Source organism: Leuciscus leuciscus (assembly GCF_965113295.1).
Source record: "Leuciscus leuciscus genome assembly, chromosome: 18".
NCBI classification, from domain to species: domain Eukaryota; kingdom Metazoa; phylum Chordata; class Actinopteri; order Cypriniformes; family Leuciscidae; genus Leuciscus; species Leuciscus leuciscus.
This window is the reverse complement of record NC_138742.1, coordinates 22,965,999-22,988,626: the sequence shown is the minus strand read 5'-3', so window position 1 is coordinate 22,988,626 and position 22,628 is coordinate 22,965,999. Positions and strand designations below refer to the sequence as shown.

Genomic DNA, 22,628 nt, shown 5'->3' with positions numbered 1-22,628 from the left:
CATTAATCAAGCCAGGGGTGTCCAATCCTGCTCCTGGAGGGCCAGTGTTCAACATAGTTTCGCTCTAACACCAACACACTTGCCTGATGATTCTGAAGACCAAGTGTTTTAAACTCTGCAGGACAGTGGCCCTCAATCTTGCCCTTTGAACACTTTACAGAATGTAAAACTCCAAGGTGCTTGCAATGGTTCCTTGCCTTTTTAAAGCAGTCATTTGGCCCTCAGCATGTGTTGTAATGCCTGAACAGATCAAACTAGAAGTGGATGATCTCACAACATGACCCACCCACAGAGGGCGTGTGAGAGACTCTGAAAAGGCCACCTATTGTTTATTCAAAGCCATCACCTCAACACCCTCAGAGTTTACAAGAAAATTTCCAAGTTTACCGCAGCGTATTTCACAGTCTCCTCCTAAACAAGTGGTCAGTTTTCACATACTGTCCTGCAATCTTCCAGGGCTTGGTTTGGTTCTTTATTTTTAGATCTTGACACTCTTGAGCATGCTGACTGAGAATGAAACCAATTGTGCCCGACCAGGGTGGCTGCGAGATCTCAAGGACCATAATTTAGTCACTTTTTCATAAACATGGGAGACTGGGAAATCTTGCCAAGTTCTAAGAATTGTTGCATCACATGCCAATGACAAATAAAGCAAATCTCGCTTTTCTCATTTAACCACATAACAATAACACAGTCTCAAATCCAACACAAGTAGATCATATTTTACGTTACCTCAACAATTGTTTGTTCACTATGCTAAGAGTAGCTCTGCCAAGAACAATATTTTAAAGATATATCTGGGCTACAGAAGTGCTTGCAATTTGTTGGTTTCTGTAGAAAGCTATGCTCTGTTGCCAATTTAGGGCCACAAAAATGGCTTCCATATGTATGGAGACCAACTTCACCTAGTTAACCTAGGAATCTGTTAAAGGACAAGAGGAATCAGGCTAAAAACTTGTAGCTTCGGTCACTATACTAAATGCAATAATGCTCCTTCCAGCACTTCCAGTACACTGAGAGATCTGGGCGTAAATACAAGTTATTCTACTTCTAAAATTAACAAACAATCTTTCATTTTGCTTAACTATCAGCAACTTTATTAAGTTAAATAAAGGAGATACATTCTTGTGATTTGAGGGAACTTGGCTGCAAACTGCAACTAACATAGCTGGAAATCAGACTTGAGTGCCGGGAAGGAAAAGAAAAATAGTCATCAATTCCCTGTGTCACTAAAGCAGAACACAAAAAGATGTGTTGTGCTCAAACTCAAGGGTACAAAAGGAGGATGTGCAGCATTAAGCTATTAATAGTGGCTTACAAGAAATGCGCAGTGAGGATGTCGGGATGCTACCATAAACATCCGGTGTGAGAGATCTGGTGTATCTGCACATGTCCAGAATCAGAAGTATGGAGAGTCCAACATTAGAGAAGTATAAAAACTGCTAATGTAAAAGTTAATCCCTGTTTTTTTGGGGATTAAAGTCAACATAAAACAAGAATTGGAACCCATTTTCCAATTCAAAGTGAGGAAAAGCTTCTTTTTTTTTTGTGATTGTGGAAACCAGATGATTCATCGTAGAGTTTGACTAATCACTTTAAAAACATGTGGTTGAAAGTGGCCTTGGTGATGTCATCAGAAAGAAAAGTTCTTTCATTTTGATGGGATACTGCAAAGACAAAGAGTTTTTTATCATTTGAATAACATTCACTGAAAAATCACCACAATAAGTGACATATGAAAGCCAAGTATGGTAACCCATACTCGAAATTTGTCCTCTGCATTTAACCCATCCAAGTTAGTGCACACACATTAGGAGTAGTGAGTAGTGAACACACACCTGAAGCAGTGGGACCTCAGTTATTTCCTGTTGGTATTGAGAATCGAACCCGCAACCTTCGGGTTACCAGTCAGACTCTCTAACCCTTAGGCTATGACTAAATCTTTGATTTCACTTTGTCTTCAATCTTGCCCAATAAACAGCTACTGAATGAGGACCAGGCTGCTGTTCACCACAGGAGAACTCCTCAGCTCAGAATAGATTGATACGAAAGGCAGAAACCGAAAGATGCTGAGAAAATGTCAAAAAGACACACCACATGCAGATGTTCTGAGAACATTGAGTTCGTTCTCTCGTCTGCATCCCACGGCCCAGTCTGCTTCCTGTCAGGCTTGCTGTACTAAGAACAGAGACGACCCTTTGGGGCCTGGGCTCAGTTAATGAGGCCTGAAAGGCCGGGGTGAAGGGCACATTCTTTGGCCTCCGTCCAGCAGAAGGTCACAGGATGAAGGGGGTGTTAAAGGGACGCACAGCATGAGCGGAGTAGCATTTATCATGTTTTGATACGTGACGTCAAACGGTTCAGAGACACAATCTGTGCAAAAACACTCTGTCAGTAAAACTTACTTCCTGTATAACTCCCTTCAGTTACTAATTTAACTTGAATTAGTCAGAATAAATCTGCACCAGCCTCTCAACATATTTTGAAATGAGTACTTAGTTACGCTTCAGGGTAAACTATTTATTAAAATCCTGTTGGATAAAGCATTCCCACTTTAATAACATCCTGGGATTAATGAAACTTCGTTCCACTGGAATTTTCATGGGAAATGATAATTGTCAGAAACCTCCAGCCCCCAAGCTTGTTTCTAGGATATATACACAAACACTAAGTGCTGGTGGTGTTGCAGACATAATTTCTAGCAGTATCAAGGCTCTGGGTCCTTTGAACATAGTGGCCAGCCAAAGTCAGACTGAATGACTGGTGACCTTTGACCTCAAAGTATGCCAATGGTCTAGGAGAAACAGAGCTTTGGAGTTAAGGAGCCTGCATTAGGGACCCAAATGAATACTCCCTAAGTGCCAAATGAGTACAAATACACTTAGCTTTGATATTCTTCACATGACTTAACACAGTATCTATCTATCTATCTATCTATCTATCTATCTATCTATCTATCTATCTATCTATCTATCTATCTATCTATCTATCTATCTATCTATCTATCTATCTATCTATCTATCTATCATCACCACCAACTTACTTATCTTATCTGCCCATCCATCCATCCATCCATCCAGTATGATGTACTAAATATTACTTTATAGTATGATGAATAAAGGATCATGTGACACTAAAGACTGGAATGAGGCTGAAAATGCACAGAAAAATACGATTTAAAAAAAATTGTATTAACATTTCATTATGTTAAATGCAATATTTAGCAAAACTGTCCTTTATTGTTAATTGTTGAAAATTATAAGCTGTATTTTGTATTATACATATTATACAAAATAACCCTTTCTTCACAATGTTAGCAGGTTTGGCAAAATGTTAATTTTGGACCCTAGTTACACTCATTTTATTTATAAACATGACATCAGCTCAGAATGCACATGGCAAATGTGCTTTCTGTGGTATTTCTTCAAAGGGTGAAAATAATACTGAAGAAATTACAATCTTCTGGGATGCAACATAATCCACAATGTCCTCCAAACTGACTCAATGCAGTCTTTTATTGTTTTTAAGATGGTACACAGTTTAAATCAATAAGCAATTCATGTCACTACCTTCAGATATATGCTCAACCCAAAGCTGCAGCAGTCTCTGTTGTTGAAACATTGAGATTAGGAGGAATACTTTAATTCCTATTGCACATCAGTCCAAAGGAGTGGCTTAAAAAAGTCCAAAGGATAAGTGCGAAAAATGGGAGACTCCTGCCTAAAGCAGCGCAGAGAAATATCAAACCGAAACTATCAAGTTCTGATCCGTTGCAGGCCATTATTCAGCGGCTATTATCCTTGAATATAAATCACCAGAACTGTCGGTCAACACGAGTTTAAAACATAAAACCAAGGTTAGTGAGATTTGGGGGAACAACGCAGGTCATGGACCCCTTCACTTGACCAGAGATCTCAGTAAAGCAGCTGCAGTGGAGCTTTCTTTCGGAAAGCTTAGGAAGCCCTAAAAGTCAGGGAAAACATTCATCTTGTGGCACTTTTCCCTGATTCTACACTTTCCCGCCACTTAACGTGCAATCAAGCTAACGAGAAATTCACTCATGTGATGTATGCAAGAGCAGGATCCATCGTATTTTGTATTTTAACCCCCCCCCCTAAAATGTATTAGTTATAAGCATTCATCCTTCCTCTTTAACTTCAAATATAGTCCTGTAATTTCCCACTAGGTTTTCGGTTCAGTCCTGAAGAGGAGGGGTTGCTCTAAAATGGGTTTTTGCTCTCAAAGGGCTCATATCTGGGTCCTTCAGTGCTGCATGAAACAAAAGCTGTAGGTTTAATTTGTAATTCAATGTGGACTGTCGTCCGTGTAGTCCGTCCACCTCTTAATCTCCGCCGCGCTCCTCGTCTCCCTGCTCGCCGTCCATCAGTAAGGCTGCATATTTACTGGCTGAGCTGAATTCCTGTTAAAACAAAAAGGGGATAGTGAGACGTGACCAAAACACGCCTGTTATTTAAGGCTTATGTGTGCTTCATGGTCTCTTAATCAGGTGATTTTCATAGAAATTGTTGTTTTGCATGCTCTGACACAGCTTAGTGGTGTAAGATATTGAGCTTTAAGAAATAAAGCTATGTTAGTGATGGTTTGTGCCTATAATCGGTGTGATGAAAGAAATCATTAAAAAAAATTAAATATACCAAAATACCCATTTTTTTTACAAAGTGTATTTTCTTAAAGTGCGTTATAGTGTCTTTTAAGGTGTGTTCCCACTTGGCAGGCTTGGTTCTATGAAAACGAACCCTGGTGCGATTGCTCTGTTAGTGCGGTTCATTTGAATAAGAGTGAACGCGGCTGTCCGAACCCTGGTGCGCATCAACCAAGCGGGCCGAGACCGCTGACAAGATGGGTCTCGGTCCACTTCCAAACAAACTCTGGACCAAAGAGATCTAAACAAACCAAAAACAGGATGAGATGCGACGATGCTAAATAATTCTTGTAATAAGAGATAGGCTGCACATAACAGTTCGGTACAGGCATCGGAAACGCCGTCTCCTTGCAGCCGATCTTAATTAGTGTGTGCAACAGGAATTCCTGCCACTGTTTTGACTCCTTTACACATTTTATAAGCTCTTCTTGAGTTGTCAACTGGTAAAAATACCATCATATGCACATACAATAATTTTGGATGCTTGGTTCTGTTGCAAATTATATACCATAAAAGACGTTTTTTGTTTTTGTTTTGTATCTTTAGGTTCTGTCTTAAAAATGACAGTGTGAATGCTAAGCAAATCAGGACTAAATGTATCGTTTTCTTGTTTGGTCCGGACCAGAAGAATCAAGAGAACTGAACTACAAGTGTGAACACACCGGTAGAGTCTATTTATAAAATCAATTTTTAAATCAAATTTCTTTTGTTCCTTTTTTCTTTAATTGATTTGTGCGTTTAATTTTCTCTATTAAAAAAAGCTTGAGACAACATGCTTGCTAGCTAACAATTAGCAACCTCCCCACCAGATGCCACTATCACCATCATTTTTGTTGCGTATGTAAGCTATTTTCTGTGAATGTGCAAAACTTCTGCTTCATTAGCCACTATTGGTGAATAACTAGATGAATAACAAAGTGCAGTAAACTGTAAAACTATTTTGCGCTACAAAACAGTATGTTTATGATTAGGATAATAAATAATATGATAAATACCAGTTTGCATAATAAAATCAGCATAACAGATGTTTTCACACGTTAAAAATTAGTATGATAAGCAAGCATGAAATCTTAAGGGTTACAACATGAATGTGTTACTTTGTTGATTTTTAGGTGAAAAACAAAATTACAATGAGGTTGTGCAATTTCATTGAGGTTGTGTCATTTGTTGCCTTTTTGTGGATAAAAAGAGGGGGGAAACTTTTTTTTTGAGGACATAGACTCAGGAAGGCACTAAAACACACCTTTTTTTAAATATGATCTTAAATAGAAACTGAATTTTTTTTGAAAAAAATATAACAAAAATAATAAATCAGCTCTGTTTATAGCTGAACATCTTTGAGGTATACGGGGCCTTTTAACTGCTAAACCTTTAACTGCTAACGCTGTTAATTCCAGGTTATACAGGATAAACCCAGGACTACCGAAATAATGGCTCTTCAACACCTGGTTTATTTTTAAGGTCTGCTCCATCTGGTCCATTAAGTTGGTTCATTTCACTTGCCGTGAAAGCCGAGTTCAAACTCCATGTGTTTATTTGAAAAGGTCTGTCATGGTGAAAATCCAGATGGACCCCAATATGTGAAAACAGATCTGAGTGGATCTCAATTACAAGTATTTTTCTTAATTCAGAAGCTGTTGCAAGTGATGCAAGAAAAACAGACCACAGGAAATTCCAAACAATAGCTGAGACGATCGCATGATTCATTCAGTTATAAGATGCCACACACATACAAAAGATTAAATTAAAGCATTAAGGCTGCACGGTATTGGGAAAAAACTGACATTGCGTTGTTAACGTTTTCTGCGATATATATTGCGAAATACAGAATAGAAATACAAGAATGTTCACCAGATGACTCCAAAATGAACAGTGTGATTTTGTTGGTGAGCAAATAATTATAATTATTTGTTTGGGGAATAAATAAAATAATTTAAAAAAAGCTAAAATATTCTTTTTTACTACTGAAGACATTTTTGAGTGAGAGCAAACCATGCACGATTTGGGAATGTATATATTTATTTATTATTATTGTAATAAAAAATTATGTTCACACTTCTTTACGCTTTACAAAAACTAACACAAATCTAGAACACAATCCCAGTGTAAACAAAGTTTTAAAAAAATCTCTCCACTTGAGTAGGAGTTTTTGACCAATATAGTATAAAATAATAGTGATTTTTATTGCGATTATTATTAAATATATTAAAATAAGAAATATGTTATAATATTGTACCTGGTGTACTGTAAAATCAAGAAATCAAGTATTTAATAACTATTTACATCCTAATATTTTCATTTTTAAACATTAAACCCTCAAGCATTTATTTTGACAAGTTGCCGCCAAATGGATATATGTGCTACCGGATTCATTAAATCACAGTCTGCGCAATTTCACAATTAATTTCTATATATCATGCAGCCTTATTAAGCATGGAAAACATCTGCATCTTTAAGACTGATCAGAGACCAATAATTTTACCATCTGTATGAGATGGAGGAGGTTAGAGGTCAGGCACAAACTGGGAATAGGGTGTCAAATGTAATGTTTTCACATATAAGCATGTATTGGAGAGGTTTGTGTCAGTATTCTCAATTCAACAGCTATAATTCAATGCTTGCATCAGAATTATGTGTCTAGACTCAAATAAATATTTACATTTTTCAAGTCACATATCTTCCAAAAAGAAGCTCACAATTACAGTCTGAGACCAACATTGTAATTTCCATTACAGAGAATGGAGCATCTAAAAAAAGGCACTAGAGAAAATATTCATTAAAGGACAGTTGAACAATGAAAGCCAGAAGTAAAAGCACAGGGAGCAGGGATCATGGGATCACACCCAGAGAGAGCATTAGCTCTGTCACTCACAGGGCTGGGAGGCTCCTCAAATTTCTTTGGCTCAGGTGCTGGTCTGAGATCTCGCTCTCTTCTTGCTTCCTTTCTACAAGCAACGTACAACACACTGAGACAGAGTCTCACAAGTACTTCTACACTCATTCAGAAAAACACTCCAGAGCAGGGACAAAATATCCAATTGCTAATATTATAATCAATACTGTTTGTTGTTGAAACGCCCCTGCTCTGGAGCCATACACCATTTCTATTGTTCCTGAGGCCAAATGCATCTTTGCCCAGAGATATTTGCAAATACTTGCACAAGTGAAAAATTCAAACATGTTTAAAAGGTTTTTGGGTCAAACAGCCCACTGACTTTTCACTGTTTGTATCTTGTCACAAGACTGCCAGTCTGTGTTTTAGCCGTGGGGATTTTTCAGTAGCTTTCTTCATCACAAGTGACTGACTTTATGAGTGAATCACTGAATTATCATTCATTCGGTTAAAAACATTATCAAATGAGACAGGAAAGATGCGAATGGACACAGTGCTCTACAGGCTAAACTAGCACAGAGACAGATTTGTCCAACCACCACCCAAAACTATTATAAAATCCAAGTAGAAAAATCTCATGATAGCAAATGACTAAAATGTCCTTCCAAAAGGAAGAAAAAGCTCTGCACTTTTGGGCAGAAGGGGTGCCAGAGGGCAGCTAACCTGTCTGTCTCCTTCCTTCGGTCTCGGCTGGCTGCGTCTCCACGACCCCTGCCTGCTCCAGAGCCCGAAGCCCCACCGCGACCCCGAGAGGGGCCCCGATCCCGGCGCACCCCGTCTGCTTTGATTTCATCTGTAAGGAGAGCCCAGTGTTCAGCAGAGGACAACTCTAGTAGCCTCCATTAAGCTGTAGGCTTCTATAAAAGCTTTGAGCAGTTTACTGCTTTCAAACTGAACTTTTCTAAGAAGGGAGCCTCACGACAACTGCAAAACTCCCTGACGTCAATCCATTGTCATGTTAAGAGGGGTTTCCAGAATTAACTTGAGTGTGAAAATTCATATATGGATTGAGCTGATCATCCACCAGCATTACTTTTCATGTCTAAATGGATCTGCACATCTATAAATCTTACCTTTAGTTCTCTGAGGAGCATCAGCTGAGCTCGTCACACTGAAAAATGAAGTACATCAAAAAACTAAAGTCAGAACAATTCGAAAGAGCTCTACATGTATACACACACACACACACACACACACATATATATATTAGAGATGATCATGATTTACAGGTTAACTGTTAACCGACAGTAAGAATTTTGACCGATTAATACTATCAGGTAAACGGTTTTTGAGTCACATAAGATGCATTTTATTATTACATTCAGAAAAAATTTGAAATACCGGTAAATAAAGTGAAATGTTTACAAACATTATAAACACTATAAACATTTATTTATGCTATTTTAGTTCTCCTCACTCCCCAACAAATCCTTTAGCTATTCAGAACAGAACAAGACCGAAAATATAAGCACCTATGCAATTATAGAGTAAAATTCTATTTAAAATTAAATCGTGTGTTTAAAACGTGTGTGTGTGTGTGCGCGTGTGTAAGGTGATCTGTGCAACTGAATTGATGAATTGTTTCTTTATAACTTATTTCCCAACATTATATTATATATGATGCTAACAATTCTAAGTCTTTGGGTAATATATATCTAGATATAATATAGCAATCCAGAGAGAAACCTTATGGGAGAAATGTTGCTGCTGGGAGAGACGACAGGTTTACTGTCACTCTCACTGGATCCTGCACTCATGGTGCTCCTCTTCGCCCAGGCGTTCTCTTTAGGTGGCGGCGCTGGAACAACTTTCAGTGGCAGCACCTCCTGCTTTAGAGTTATAGTCTGGCTTCCATGTGAGGACAACTCCTCGTCACGGCTGCTGAAAACCTCGTTTTCTACAGAGCGCTCACGCTCTCGACGCCTCGGCGCTGTCGGAGGGGGAGAAGGATTGGATTCTGAGGGTTTCTTTTTAATAAATCATAGCAGCAGTTAGCCTAGAAATCTAGACGCACCCTAGCGGCAGCAAAATGTATTTTGCAGCCAGGGTAGTCTAGCAACTCTCCATAGACTTTGGAGCTGCAAAAACCTAAATTGGGTCAGGCCAATCACGTCGTGTATAGGGTAGGCGGGGCGGGCTTAACATAATGACGACAGAGTTGCGACGGTTACCTGGCTGCCACTTGAAAACAAATAATGACGGCTGCTGGCGAACATCTTTCGAATCGGCTTTGTCCGCGACTCTGGAGGACTTGGAGTTAAGCTTTTCTTTGAGAAAAGAGCAAAGAACGGCACTTAAGTCATTCTTAAAAAAGGAAGATGTGTTCGTCGTTTTGCCGACCAGATATGGCAAAAGTTGAATCTATCAACTAACGTTAGCTCCGCTGTTGGGAAAACGCTCTGGTTGGTTGAAGCGCTGTCCTATTGCGTGCAGAGGGAATTTGATAGACAGCCGTTTATCCCGCCCATCGGATTAAGCCGTGTCTATGGTGAGTTGCCAGACTAAACATCTTGATGTAGGTCTGGCTTGCCAGGCTAAGCAGCAGTTAGTATGATGGTAGATTTACATGCATCTAATGATCAGTACCCATTAAGCCAGTTAATGTTTTGCTCTCATCTGTTCATGCATAAGGACGTGTCAGTGATCACTTACCCCGGCTCGATGTGCTTCCTGTTTGTGATGACTCACTTCCTGTCCGTGAGCGCTCGGTTGCTTGGTCCTCACTACGCCAGCTGGGATGCCTGAGTGCATTAGAAAATTAGAGTGAAAACATTTTTTTTTTCAGTCTTTGCTAGCAAGGATGTGTTCACACTTGGCAGGTTTGGTTCGTTTAAAATGAACTTTAGTGCGATTCATTTGAAAAAGTGCAAACGCTGCCATCCGAACCCTGACGCGCACCAAACAAGCGGATCGAGACCCACCATTTTAAGGGGGTCATTGTCTCCTTTCTAACAAACTCTAGTGCAGTTTGACTGAAATAGGTACGAAACACGGACCAAAGACATCTAAATGAACCAAAAAGAGGACGTGATGTCACAAGATGCGAACCTAATAAGGACAGAATCCTCAAGCATACCTGTTTTTCTTGTCATATGAGTTACGTTGCCCATTACAGTTTAGTACAGTGTTTTTTATTGATTGATTTTTTTATGTTCTGTGTCAAACATGACCACGTGAATGCTAAGCGAACCAGGACTAAATGTATCTTTTTCTTTTTGGGTCTGAACTAAAAGAAGCAAGGAAACCAAACTACAAGAGTGAACACACCCTAAATTTCATGATCCTACATCTGTTGATACCTTCACATGACAACGATTTAGTTGGTGGGAGATGAAAAATCAGATTAATATGCAAATGAATGAAGTCTTCTGAGTTAATATCACATTAATTCATATTATTACCTAGTTCTGGCATGAAAGTCTAGATGGCGCAGCTGATTGGTTGCTGTTGCATCAGCGGCCAATGAGCTGCAGCTCAACATTCAGAAACCCTCCAACTTCCCCAGCTCCACCTGTATAGATCTGCTACAGGGGTTAATTCATGTATGTTACATGTGCAGCAGCAGCTGCATGTCTTACATGCTCACAGCAATGTCTGTGAATGTATTAGCAGTAGCAAGTCTCGGTACTTGCTCTGCAGCAGCGTAGCAGATCTATTCCGACAAGACCAAATGCATCAACATTGCCATCTTCACTACCATGCCAATCTCCCGAGAGTTGTCATGACAGAAATATAATTAACATCACACTAATTGACATTCATGAAAAGAGTACTTTGAGTTACATGTGATTGTTTAAATTTATATTAATTCATCTTTAATGCAAATTTGTTAACTTTTAAAATATTATTATATTATTTTTCAATGATTCTGAAGTTCAATTTTCACTGTATTGATTTCTGAAATTGTAGTGTAGTTCTAGTTTGACTCCTTAGTTTAAGTCCTAATTGTTCACTGTCCAGATATGAAAAATTTGAGAAATGAGAGAATTTTATATATACTGTGTATTTATATATATTATCAAAAAAACTTGAATATAAAAAAGGTGAAGTGTGTGAATGTACCTCTCTCTGGGCTTGCGTTCAGGTCCTTTGTTCTTGTCCTCTTCCAGCTGTCTCTGCAGTCTCTCCTGCTCTTTCTTAAGCCTCTCCTCCACCTCTCTCTCTTTAGCGGCCGTGTCCACTGGTTTGGCTCCTCCGAAGATGGACGCAGCTCGTCCTGAAGCGGTTGAAGGGCTGCTGCTCTGGTCTTCCTCTTTGGGAACACTGCGGGGCTTCAGGTTTAGCTTGGGCCTCTGAAGGGGACCTAAACACATGCAGTACAGTCTGTTTAGATGATCTGATTAAAGATTTTCTTAGGTTCATTTCCTGGAGTGACCCAGGCAGATGCGAACGCATCGGCTCACCTCTGTCCTCGCGCTTCTCATCCCGTCTCTCGTATCTCTCTTCACGGTCACCAAAGCGCTCTCCATAGCGCTCCCCGCTGCCCCGAAAGTCATCCCTCCGGTCATCCCTTCGGTCGTCCCTTCGGTCGTCATAGTCACGTCGAAAACCACTTCCAAATGGTCGACGTCCGCTACTGCGTGAATCATATCCTGAATAACGACAAACACAGAATTAAGAAGGTTAACAAACTAATGGCAATAGCTGTTTTCAATGATCAATGGAAAACCCTTTCCTAGGGAGCAAAACTTTTTTCTGTTTTATGTAGATCACAGTTTTTTTTTGTTTGAAATGATTGTTCCATTCTTATAAGCTCATTTAAGAGTTTTCATTGTAACAAATCTTTAACCTCAAACCAGATGCAGGATTTTTTAGCATTAACAACACGCTTAGTCCAAGCCAGCACTCCCATTATTTCGAGAGCTTCTTTTTGAACCAGGGGCAATAATAATTTAGTTTAAATAATAACAATAACAGAGAGGTAGGAAACAAATGGTACGTTTCAAGTCTTCCTGGGAAGTTTGTATTTTTGAGTTGGGAAGTCGTGTTTACAACGTCAGGTGCGTTCAAGACACTTTCTTAGGAGCATGATGCTACACAAAATACAGTAAGGTTTTTAATCTCTACTTCTAGAAAATGAAGAACAAAGAATGTGCATCAGATGTGGTTTGCATTTCTATGTTTTCAATTTATGAAGCCATTGTAAACTTTATTGCTACATATTATATTTATTACAATGCTATTATATCTTGTGCAGGCAATTATGTTGTAAATAAAAAGACCTGACAATGTCACTGCTAAATACCTGTAAGTATTTTGGTATTCCGCCACGTTTCTCACTGACACGCCCCAAACTCGTAAACTCAGGGCTTAAAGAAATCCCAAGCTTCTCACTTGCATTTACCACATTGTAAAAAACAGCCTCGCACAGACCTCTAGTGCAGAATTGAAATGAATGAAGGTGTTTTATACCTCTGTCGTAGTCTCTGCGCTCTTTGTCATCATAACGTTCCCGGTATCTGTCTCTTCCGCCATCATTGCGATCGTTGTCCCACCGCTGGCCACGGTCTGAATCAAATCGATCTCGGGATCCTGAGAAGAGGATGGCAAAAATCCATTAATTTGAATCAAATGTTAAAAACTTTAAAAACATCTGGATGTATTTTATTTCTAAAATACTTTAAGTATTTATTTTACTCCCTCGTCAATGCTGTCCAATAATCAATTACTTAAAGGCACACTATGTAAGATTTGTGGATCAAAATATCCAAAAACCATTAGAACTATATTATATATTTTGTTAATTTGTGTACTTACATTATCCCAAATGTATCTAAGAATGTTTAAATCCCGAGAAATAAGTAGTTTTAACCAGGACACAGACATCAATGACATTGTGGTTTGTAGAAACCATGGAAACACCAAAGACGCTTTAATATATTATGTGTTTTATTAGACAGGTGAGAAATAGTTTGGATACATTCAATGAACATTCAACAAGTGTCTCATATAGTAGCTGCCGAGCGAACGCACAGAGTAGCATCATAACAACTTTCATCACACTAAAATGTATCTAATATGATAAAGTAGCGCTTCGTTATCCCACATACGCATGACTGGACGAAGCGGAAGTGGCGTCTGTGGCATAATAAAAGCTCCTCTGCTCTCGAACTGAGACTAACTAATCATTAGCGATCGCTCCAGCGGCCTCTTTCCGCTCCAGCGGCTTTCATAACGTTAATAAATCTTTAATACATTACCGGTCATCCATGAATATGATTTCTGCCCGAGTCCCGTCGTATTCTCCACCGGCTGTTGAGGTGAAGACAACAACTTCCATGATTCCACGAAATGAAGGCGTCATCAAGCTACGCCTTTGTTTTGAATAAACGACCTCTAGTGGCGAAAAATTACATAGTGTGCCTTTAATAGACTGTTGTAAATAATCTTATTTTGTTGGTAGCTTGCCATGTGGCATTCAATGAGAAGATTTTTTTTTTTGGTCAAACTAAAGATACAAAGCAGTGTCCTCTCATACAATTGCTCCATCAAATACTTGTCGGATTAAGTAATTGCTTACGCTCTCCAAAGGCGTCGTCCCTACGTGGTCCGTCATCAGTGTCAGATTTAGGCCTTGCCCGCCAGTCAGAATCGGTCTTGTCGGGGCCCATGTCTCGCTCACTGCGGTTACGGTCCCGCCCGGACATGGATCGATCATCTCTCTCTGAGCAGGAGAAAACAAAAATTATTGTGAATTGACATGTGAATCATTTTTGTCTCCAAGAATTCAAGTTCACAACTGCATTATAGTGCAAATTAACAGATCGGTTTCTCAGATCCACACCTTTCTCATTGGACTGGTCAGCGATGTCTACACGGATCCTACGATTTCCAAGGTTCTAGAAAGAGAGTAAAAAGATGGGGTTAATATGAAAATACTACACTGCTGCTCATTACACAAACTGTGAGCATGCACCTTTATTTTGCACAAATGTAACAGATAACATGCACCACCATGTGGCCACCATTGAAATAACCCAACCAACAGTGAGGAGAGGCTGCTTCCCCTCTCTGGATGAAATATGGGCGCAATGGGTGGAGCTAGAAGGTCCAACCACACCCTAACCATACCCATAACTCTACCCCTCCACCCATTAAATCCACAGAGGTGGATCTGGACAAGGTCAAGCTCAACCAATGATGCCCAGAAAGGGGGAGCTGAAAGTCATTTGGCTCTGCAGTGAGCACCACTTGACAGTGAGTGCTATAATACAGAACCATTTACGTACTTGCACAGGTTTTCAGGTAAAGAATAAGTTATATAATTAGTCATTAGATATACAACAACAAAGTAACATGACTGACAATTCGTTCTCACCTCTTCATTGAGACTGAGTGCCCGCAACAGAGAATCCACGTCATCGAACTCTGCATAACCAAAGCCTTTCAGCCGCTCTGGGTTACTGGGCTCCCTCGGGAGGCGAACTGCACTGATCTGTAGGAATAAAAAATATATTAGTGCTCGGCAACGTTTAATCGCATCCAAAATATAACTTTGTGTTTACATAATATATGTGTGTGTACTGTGTATAATTATTTTGTATATATAAATACACACATATGCTTGTATATATTTAAGAAATATTTGCATGTATATACTGTATATATATTTATGCAATTTATATTATATATAAATATTTTATATATAAATAACACATTTTTCTTAAATATATATATGCATGTGTGTGTATTTATATATACAAAATAATTATACACAGTAGGCTAGAAAACTGTTCTGTCCATAATGTTATTTAATGTGGCATGGTGTTTGTCTGTTTTCCGGCATCTTGAAGCATATGTTGCATTATGGAGTGTGAAGTTAAAACTTAATTAAAGATGGTACCTTAATCTAATTAAAGTTGCATTTCAAGACCTCTGCATCCTGATCCCTTTTATTAAATTAGTTTTGTACCCTCTAGCTGCTTTTGAACAAAAGGCAACATTAGAGAGAAATGCTGGTTTCAGGGTTTATGCTGATTTAGACAATCTGCGAATTGAGATAATTGAATTTAATTGAATTAATTGAAGGATTATATGAACAAATACATTACTGCTGAAAAAAAAAAGTGTTTTTGAAAGTAGTTTCTTATGTTCACTAAGACTGCATTTATTTGATAAAAAATACAGTGAAACAGCAATATTGTGAAATATTATTACAAATCAAAATAACAGTTTTCCTGTTTTTCCTCTCTATTTTTTTTTATTTCTTAGATGTCAAAGCTGAATTTTCAGCATCATTACTCCACGCTTCAGTGTCACATGATCCTTCAGAAATCATTCTTATATGCTGATTTGCTGATTTCTTTTTATTATCAATGTTGAAAACAGTTGTGCTGCTTCATATTTTTGTGGAAACCATGATGCGTTTTTTTCCAGGATTCTTTGATGTACAGAAAGTTCAAAAGAACAGAATTTATTTGAAATAGAAATCTTGTAAAATTTTAAATGACTTTACTGTCACTTGAATGGTAGTGTAAGTACATAAAATAACAACACACAATGGAATGCGATATTGCGCAAAAAAATTAAAATCTAATGTCTAACCGCTATACTAGAGCTAACACTGTGTTCATGTAAAAGAACATTCGACAGAAGAAAGTTTAGAGTGTTTTTATATTAAATGGATATACAAAATAAACTTTAGTATTTATTAGTATCTTGCATTGTTGGAAAAAAAAACTTCCTTGTAACTACTCTCGAAACTCATGTTGCTGAAACTCAGCTGTGTTCTCAAAATATCTTTGAAATGATCTTTTCATGCCCTATTTACAACAAGGTGTTATGAGACATGCAAAATAGCACAAGTCTAAAAACTGTAGCAGATGCTGTTTGGCAGAACCCATAATGCTCCCCTCAAACACTCGCACCAGGGCCTCAGCTAGAATTTTTATAACTAGCGTGTGAAAGGGTTCAAGTATAATGTATGCGAAAATTCACGTGAACATTCCTTCTGCAGGCTCACAGGAAGAGAGGAAACTCACACTGAGGCCACGGAAGAAGTTTTTGATGGAGTCTTCGGTGACGTCATAGGGGAGGTTTCCCAGGAAGGCGGTGTAGGGGGGGCTTCGGGGCAGACGTGAGCGGTCGATGTTGGGCTCACGGGCGGCACGTGGAGCCGTCGGCAGGATGGACCGATCGATGGGTGGTGCGCGGTACACATCATCTTCTGTGTGCCAGGATGTAGTAACTGTAAAAGAAGAGAAGTCGATTAGGGATTGTTCTACCTTCATTTACTAACCCTCATGTCGACTTATTCTCCGTAACAAGCTGCTCTTTCCCATACAATACAAGAAACAGTGACAAGGGGTTGTCAAGCTCCAAAAAGGCACCATAATAATAATAATCCACATGCATTATATTCCAAGTCTTCTGAACCCATTCGATAGCTTTCAGTGAGGAACAGATTGAAATTCATTTTAAAAGAATCCTAAATGTGCATTATAAAGAGGCGTTGTGCTAGGTTTACCATCAATGATGGAAACACTATTGGTTCTTGTATTGAATGAGCAGAAATGGAAATGACACAGTGCGAGTGTGACCAGAGTGTGACTTGTGACTTGACTGTGCCAAGCTGAAAGTTACTGGAGAACTGTGTGAAGAGTCACACAGTTCTCCAGTAACTTTCAGCTTGGCACAGCAGTTCATTTCACATTCAAAATGCACTTAAACTACCAAAACACTTCATTCATGTCTCAAATCAACTCATTCTTCCTGAACATAAGCAAAAGTTGTCATCCAACAAACAAACTTTATCACTTTATCTTAAAAACAAGAATGAAAGTCCCTACTGTTTAGAATTCACTGTACAGTATATGTTTACATTTGTATATGTTTACGTTTACATTTCAGTAAAGTTATTTGTACTGTAGTGTATTTGTACTAAGTTTACCCGTTTTGTATAGGTGGTAATGAAACAAAGACTAACACCTATGTTCATCTAACTGTTTTGATAGTATTTGGAATATATTTCAATATGGTATTACTGTAGAAATCTAGCATATTACTCTCTTCTTCCGTATTGTATTGTATTATGTTAGGTTTTGAACTTAAGTTTAATAGTTTTGGAAAGATCATGTAAACAGGCCAGAGTTTTGGGGGTGGCTGTGAAAGATGAAATTATTGAATGATAAATGGTTCACAGTTCAGCCCATAGACTACTGTTGTGATCATTGTGTGAAGAGTTTTGAAAAAGTGATACAAGTATTGAGAAATGTGTCCTAATGACTGTAAAAAATAAAAATAATTTTTTTTTTTTTTTACGAATATAAAAATGTACGTATATATTTTTACATAAAAGTATACTTTTATGCTTTATTTGACATCTGGTCACTTTATTTTTTATTGAATGGAAAAAAGCAGCACAAACATTGTGCAAAACAACTTTTTGTTCCATGGAAGAGAGTCATGAGTTTGTAACGTCTCAGCATTCAGAGAAGTACGTTCTATGCAATTGTTTTAATAGAAGGAAACAAGATACATTTTTAGTTTCAACATTATTTGTTCTTCAGACATTCTTCTTTAAACACAATAAGTATCAGCTGTTTGAAAGGTTACCCACATTTGGTTTTCAACCATTGAAAATGGCTAAATTCAAGAATTTGGACATGGAGTCGCATATAGGGCCATATAGGGCCTTAAAAATGAAGATTCCAAAAGAAAAGTTTATTAAGAATGAGAATCATGAGATATTGAGAGATCTTTAATACTTCTTTACAGGGATGCAAACTTTGGAAAAAAACAATATTTATGGCACTCAGACAGGAATGTTCTATGCAATTGAGCTGATAAGTTTCTAGCTTCAACATGATCTATTTTCAGATATTCCTCTTTAAAAGAAAAAAAAGTATCAGTTATATGAAAAAAGAGACCCACATTTTGATTTTGACCACTGGAAATGTGTACAATTTACCAATTTACTCATTGAGCTGCATTGAGATTTTAAAATAGAGATAACAAAAGAAAAGTTTAAAAGCATATTAAGATATCTTTAACACTTCTTGAGATACAGGCATGCAAACATCAGGCATGAAGTGCTTTTTCCCATTTTTGAACTGTCACTCTTAGCATACAATGAAACAAATATTGCTAAAGTCAACAGATATTACTAATAGACCTACCAATCTCAATGTAAAAAATTAAATAAAGATGCTGTCATCTTCCTACAGTCATTTTTACCCCCCAGTAATTTGGCTCCAAATCTCAGGTGAAAATTGTCATTTTGACCCCCCTCCCCCCCTAAAAAGTATTATTACTCAGTCAATATACATCCATTACATGTATAAACTTCATTTATGTATTTTTTTCATCAGAAATAAAATGATAAAAATATTTTTTTTTAGCCGGGGACGTCTGGTTGAGTTAATGCGGAATGACCCAGATGATAGATTATCGAAATAAAAAATAAAGTACATTTTGAAAGCAAAGTGTCAACATTTCAGATGTGGTAGATGTTTAAACCCATATTTGAATCTCACCATCTCCCTCCAGGTCATCGGTCTCGTCGGCCCAGCTTGTGGGCTTTGCGGGCGCGTAACTCGGCGGAGCATTTCCCCCGCTGTCCTCCGCTAAAAAGTCGGTCAGGGTAAGGGTCTTACCCTTTTTCTTATTCTTTTTAGCTGTCAGGAAATACACAATTAGTATGTGCTGAAAACAGCATGAAAGGTCTTTCTCCATTACGCTCAAACATTTACAATCTAACATCATTAAGTCTGCAATTAGATGACAAAGATAGTGTACTTCCTTAGCAAAATGTGGAGTAACCTGCTCTACATACTTTGCATAGACAAACTGAGGCATTTGGAAAACAAGAATATCTATTTCCATGCTTGACTCATCTGTTGCGGACTGGTGCGGTTAACACTTGGAGAGAGGCATTGTTGTGAGCTACTACATGCTTCGGGACTCTTTTGTGACAAACTGCACTGTCAGGACATTCCAGTCCTGTGAAACTGAATCAGTGTTTACTGTAGGGCTACGAGACCCCGCTGCAAAACCAAAACAAAGCGCTGAAGGTCCGACAACATTATCCTTCAGCTCGACGTAGACGCTGGTTAGGACGGAGGAGGAAAGAGTCTCTGAGTGACAAATATGAATTATGATTATACTGTCCCATCATACCAACAAAGTCAAAACACACTTTCATTTCAGTAGTGAAGCACATTTGAACACTAAAACTAATAGTTTGTCAAGGTAAAACATTTAATCTGATAGTAACTTTGAACTAAATAAATAAAAAAAGGCTTCAGTGCGCCGACGCACTGGTGAGGGTTAACAGGTTAAAGCTTGACAAGATGTGTAAAATGTGTTTCTGTGCTGTTTTCTTTTAGGAAAGCTGCAAGGGAATTTGGGGTGTGAGGAAGTTACAATTTTTCAGAGACAGAAGGACTCCCAAAAAAGTACCTTAGATTTAAATATGAATGCATATGAGATTTTTTTGTTTTGTTTTTGTCTCAGGGCAGTGCAGATACAACAATACAAATAACGTAAAAATACAAATAAGTAAAAACAAAAAATGTAATAAAAGTAGAATTTTTTTTTTAAATAAGTAAAAACAATAAAAAAGTATTTTTTGCAATAAAAAAGTATTTTTTGCAAAAAAAAAGTAGAAAAAATACAATAAAAGTAATAAGTAATTTGTAAAATATAATAATAATAAATAAGCAAAACAATAATGATAAAAAAATTTAAAAAACGTACTAAAAATTTAAAATAAAAATTAAGTTGGTGTATGTATGTTATATAACAGGGCATTAGGGAGGGAAACGACAGTTATTTTTTTAAACGGACCTTCTAATAAATCAACAGAGGGTTCATCAAAAAACAGTGACAACTGCTTGTCCCGGGACAGCAGAAGATCTCCGTCCTGAGCGTTTGTCCCGGGACAGTGCAGAAGACCAATGACAGCAGCACTAACATCATAAATACTGGCGATCTGTCAGTTAAACGCGGGAAGGAGTTCAGTGAATGTATGAAGTTACAGCCGCCCCTCCCTCAAATCTGCGCCTGCGCTTGAGCCAACGGTTTAATGTAATTCTTGTAAACAGAGCAAAGAAATGTTGCATTCACACTAGGACAAACAAAATAGTTACAATGCAACAAAAACAACAACACAAAGCAGACACGGGCTTGGCTGCATGTCCTTCATTTTCTGAGTTGATATGTGCGTTGAAACAGCGCTCGCGTGTTGTCTGAATAGAAAGTAAATAAGCTGATCAATGTTTTCGCATTTGCACATACAGCTGCTGGTGCAGTTTCGACGCAGCGTCCCTTCACAACTCAAGAGCAAGCTATTGCAATCAGCCCTCGCCGCTAATTCACTTCCGTCACGGTCGCGCCCATCTCGGACACACTTTATCTGCCACTGAAAGAAATCTCCCTGACACAAATGACGCGTCGCACCCAAAAATTTCCAACCGGCCCAGGCACAAATCTATAAAATCCTCACCTGCAGCCGCCATGCTGGAGAAGGAGTGCGTGTCATATCCCCGGATGGGGGCGTGGCTCGGTGCATGACGTCAGCGCGCACCCAGCGCTGCCATAGATGTATTTACGTAGATCCACATTCAACCGCTTCAGATTCGTCGGAGTCAGAGAATACTTTTTTTTATTTTTTTTTATGCCATGAACCAGAACAATACAATGAGACATAATCATTCAAAGTAAAAAAAATACAAAGTCAATAAAGTAAAATAAAATAAAACAGTACCAGAGGACAATAAAAAAATATATAAAACAAACAACAGAAAAAGGGTGCTACACAACACCATACCTGCTCACAATGCTATAAGCTCTAATTGCCTTTTTACTTGTGTAATTACACAAAACAGAACAAAAAAGCTTGAAATCAATTTTAAAGCAAGAAAGTTAGGATTGGAGTCTCACTTTAACGGCTTTGACCGTTCCAATATGGCGGACGGCTTACGGCCCATTGAAACCATAGACAGTTAAAGAAACAGTTGAAACGGCCGCTAATAAGGTGTCTATGTATATATTTCTATGAGCGCTGCGATCACGGCAGCCTGGGTAATGTAGGCTTTATGGATTGGGTTAGGGTGGTTGTCAATGTACGTAAACAGTGTCTCCCAAAATTATTTGGACACATAGACCGTCTCTATTTAAAATGCATGAATACCATTGCATTAGATCAGGGGTTTTCAGACTTTTAGATGTCATGGACCACCAAATACTGTAAGATCATCATCCTCAAATGATGGCAGCTACTGTATATATTTTCATAGACCCAATTTATACTGTGGAAATTTAATATAAAAAAATATAAAAATATATATATATATATATGTTTTCACTTTATTTTATTTTATAACTTTTCCACGGACCCCCTAGCACTATGCCTACACTATGCCTTACCCAGCTTGAAAACTCTTTATTAGACTGTAATAATGCAGAACACATCTTGTGATGTATTGACCAACAGAGGGCACTGCTCGCGACTGCGACTTCAAATCATGTTATTATCATTCAGTCTTCCTTCAGGCTAATTACCTGAACATTTTACTAGAGAGCGTACAACTGCTAGAGCATCAGCATCGTGTCATCACTATCAGCTTCAAAGTAAGGCACATACTGTCACACATAAACTGCCTAAAGCGTTTTATTCATTGCTTATTAACTGTGGTTTAATACTTTTAACTACTTTTCATCCAAGCGAACAGAATAGTGTACACATGGAAATCACACACACTAGGCCGTCTTACGTTTCCTTCGGTTATGACATCTTGTCCATTCTGTGGCCTTCAGTTTTTTTTTTTTAGCTTTTTGCACCATGAATCTTTTTTAAGAGTGTCAAGTAAGATATATTTCAAAATGTGTCAAGAGATAAATGTGTTCTTTAACATTGCGCTTCCAGCTGGCTGACTTTGAACCGATAGCCTATATAGTGCATGGATATAAATATTAAAGTCACCGTGAAATCAAAATCGAAAATTATTATTTTTAATGGAGTTTTCAGCATTTAGTATAAATGCTTTCAATGATTGCACATCATAATTTTTTTAATTATAGTGTGCCCTCATAATCCTTTTATCAAAATAACTTCCCCTCCCTCTTGCAGCT

The 22,628-nt window shown here is 38.1% G+C and overlaps 1 protein-coding gene across 3 annotated transcripts; it reads right to left on the bottom strand.

Moving 5' to 3' along the window:
- Positions 1-3,496: 3,496 nt before the first annotated feature.
- Positions 3,497-21,068, bottom strand: eif4ba (eukaryotic translation initiation factor 4Ba). 3 transcript variants are annotated; one of them, XM_082145111.1, is made up of 15 exons: positions 21,001-21,068; positions 19,031-19,171; positions 16,538-16,743; positions 14,875-14,991; positions 14,341-14,395; positions 14,077-14,220; positions 12,969-13,088; positions 11,960-12,148; positions 11,619-11,859; positions 10,209-10,297; positions 9,243-9,486; positions 8,630-8,667; positions 8,220-8,349; positions 7,536-7,608; positions 3,497-4,420 (listed from the first exon to the last, which is right to left on the bottom strand). In XM_082145111.1, exons 1-15 carry the CDS (start codon positions 21,011-21,013, stop codon positions 4,343-4,345), a joined length of 1,878 nt encoding a protein of 625 aa, XP_082001237.1. In that variant the 5' UTR covers positions 21,014-21,068; the 3' UTR covers positions 3,497-4,342. The 3 variants fall into 3 exon arrangements, with proteins under 3 accessions (XP_082001237.1, XP_082001235.1, XP_082001236.1); XM_082145109.1 differs by lacking the exon at positions 21,001-21,068 and having other exon boundaries at positions 19,031-19,713; XM_082145110.1 differs by lacking the exons at positions 7,536-7,608; positions 21,001-21,068 and having other exon boundaries at positions 19,031-19,714.
- Positions 21,069-22,628: the final 1,560 nt, after the last annotated feature.

Bases quoted from the DNA above. Each gene is read 5' to 3' on its own strand.
- eif4ba (XM_082145109.1), bottom strand. From the start codon at position 19,379: ATGGAAATAGATATTCTTGTTTTCCAAATGCCTCAGTTTGTCTATGCA. The intron at 16,744-19,030 runs GTGAGATTCAAA...CTTCTTTTACAG, and splicing joins CGATGACCTGGAGGGAGATG to TTACTACATCCTGGCACACA. The intron at 14,221-14,340 runs GTGTGGATCTGA...TCTCCTGCTCAG, and splicing joins TGACCAGTCCAATGAGAAAG to AGAGAGATGATCGATCCATG.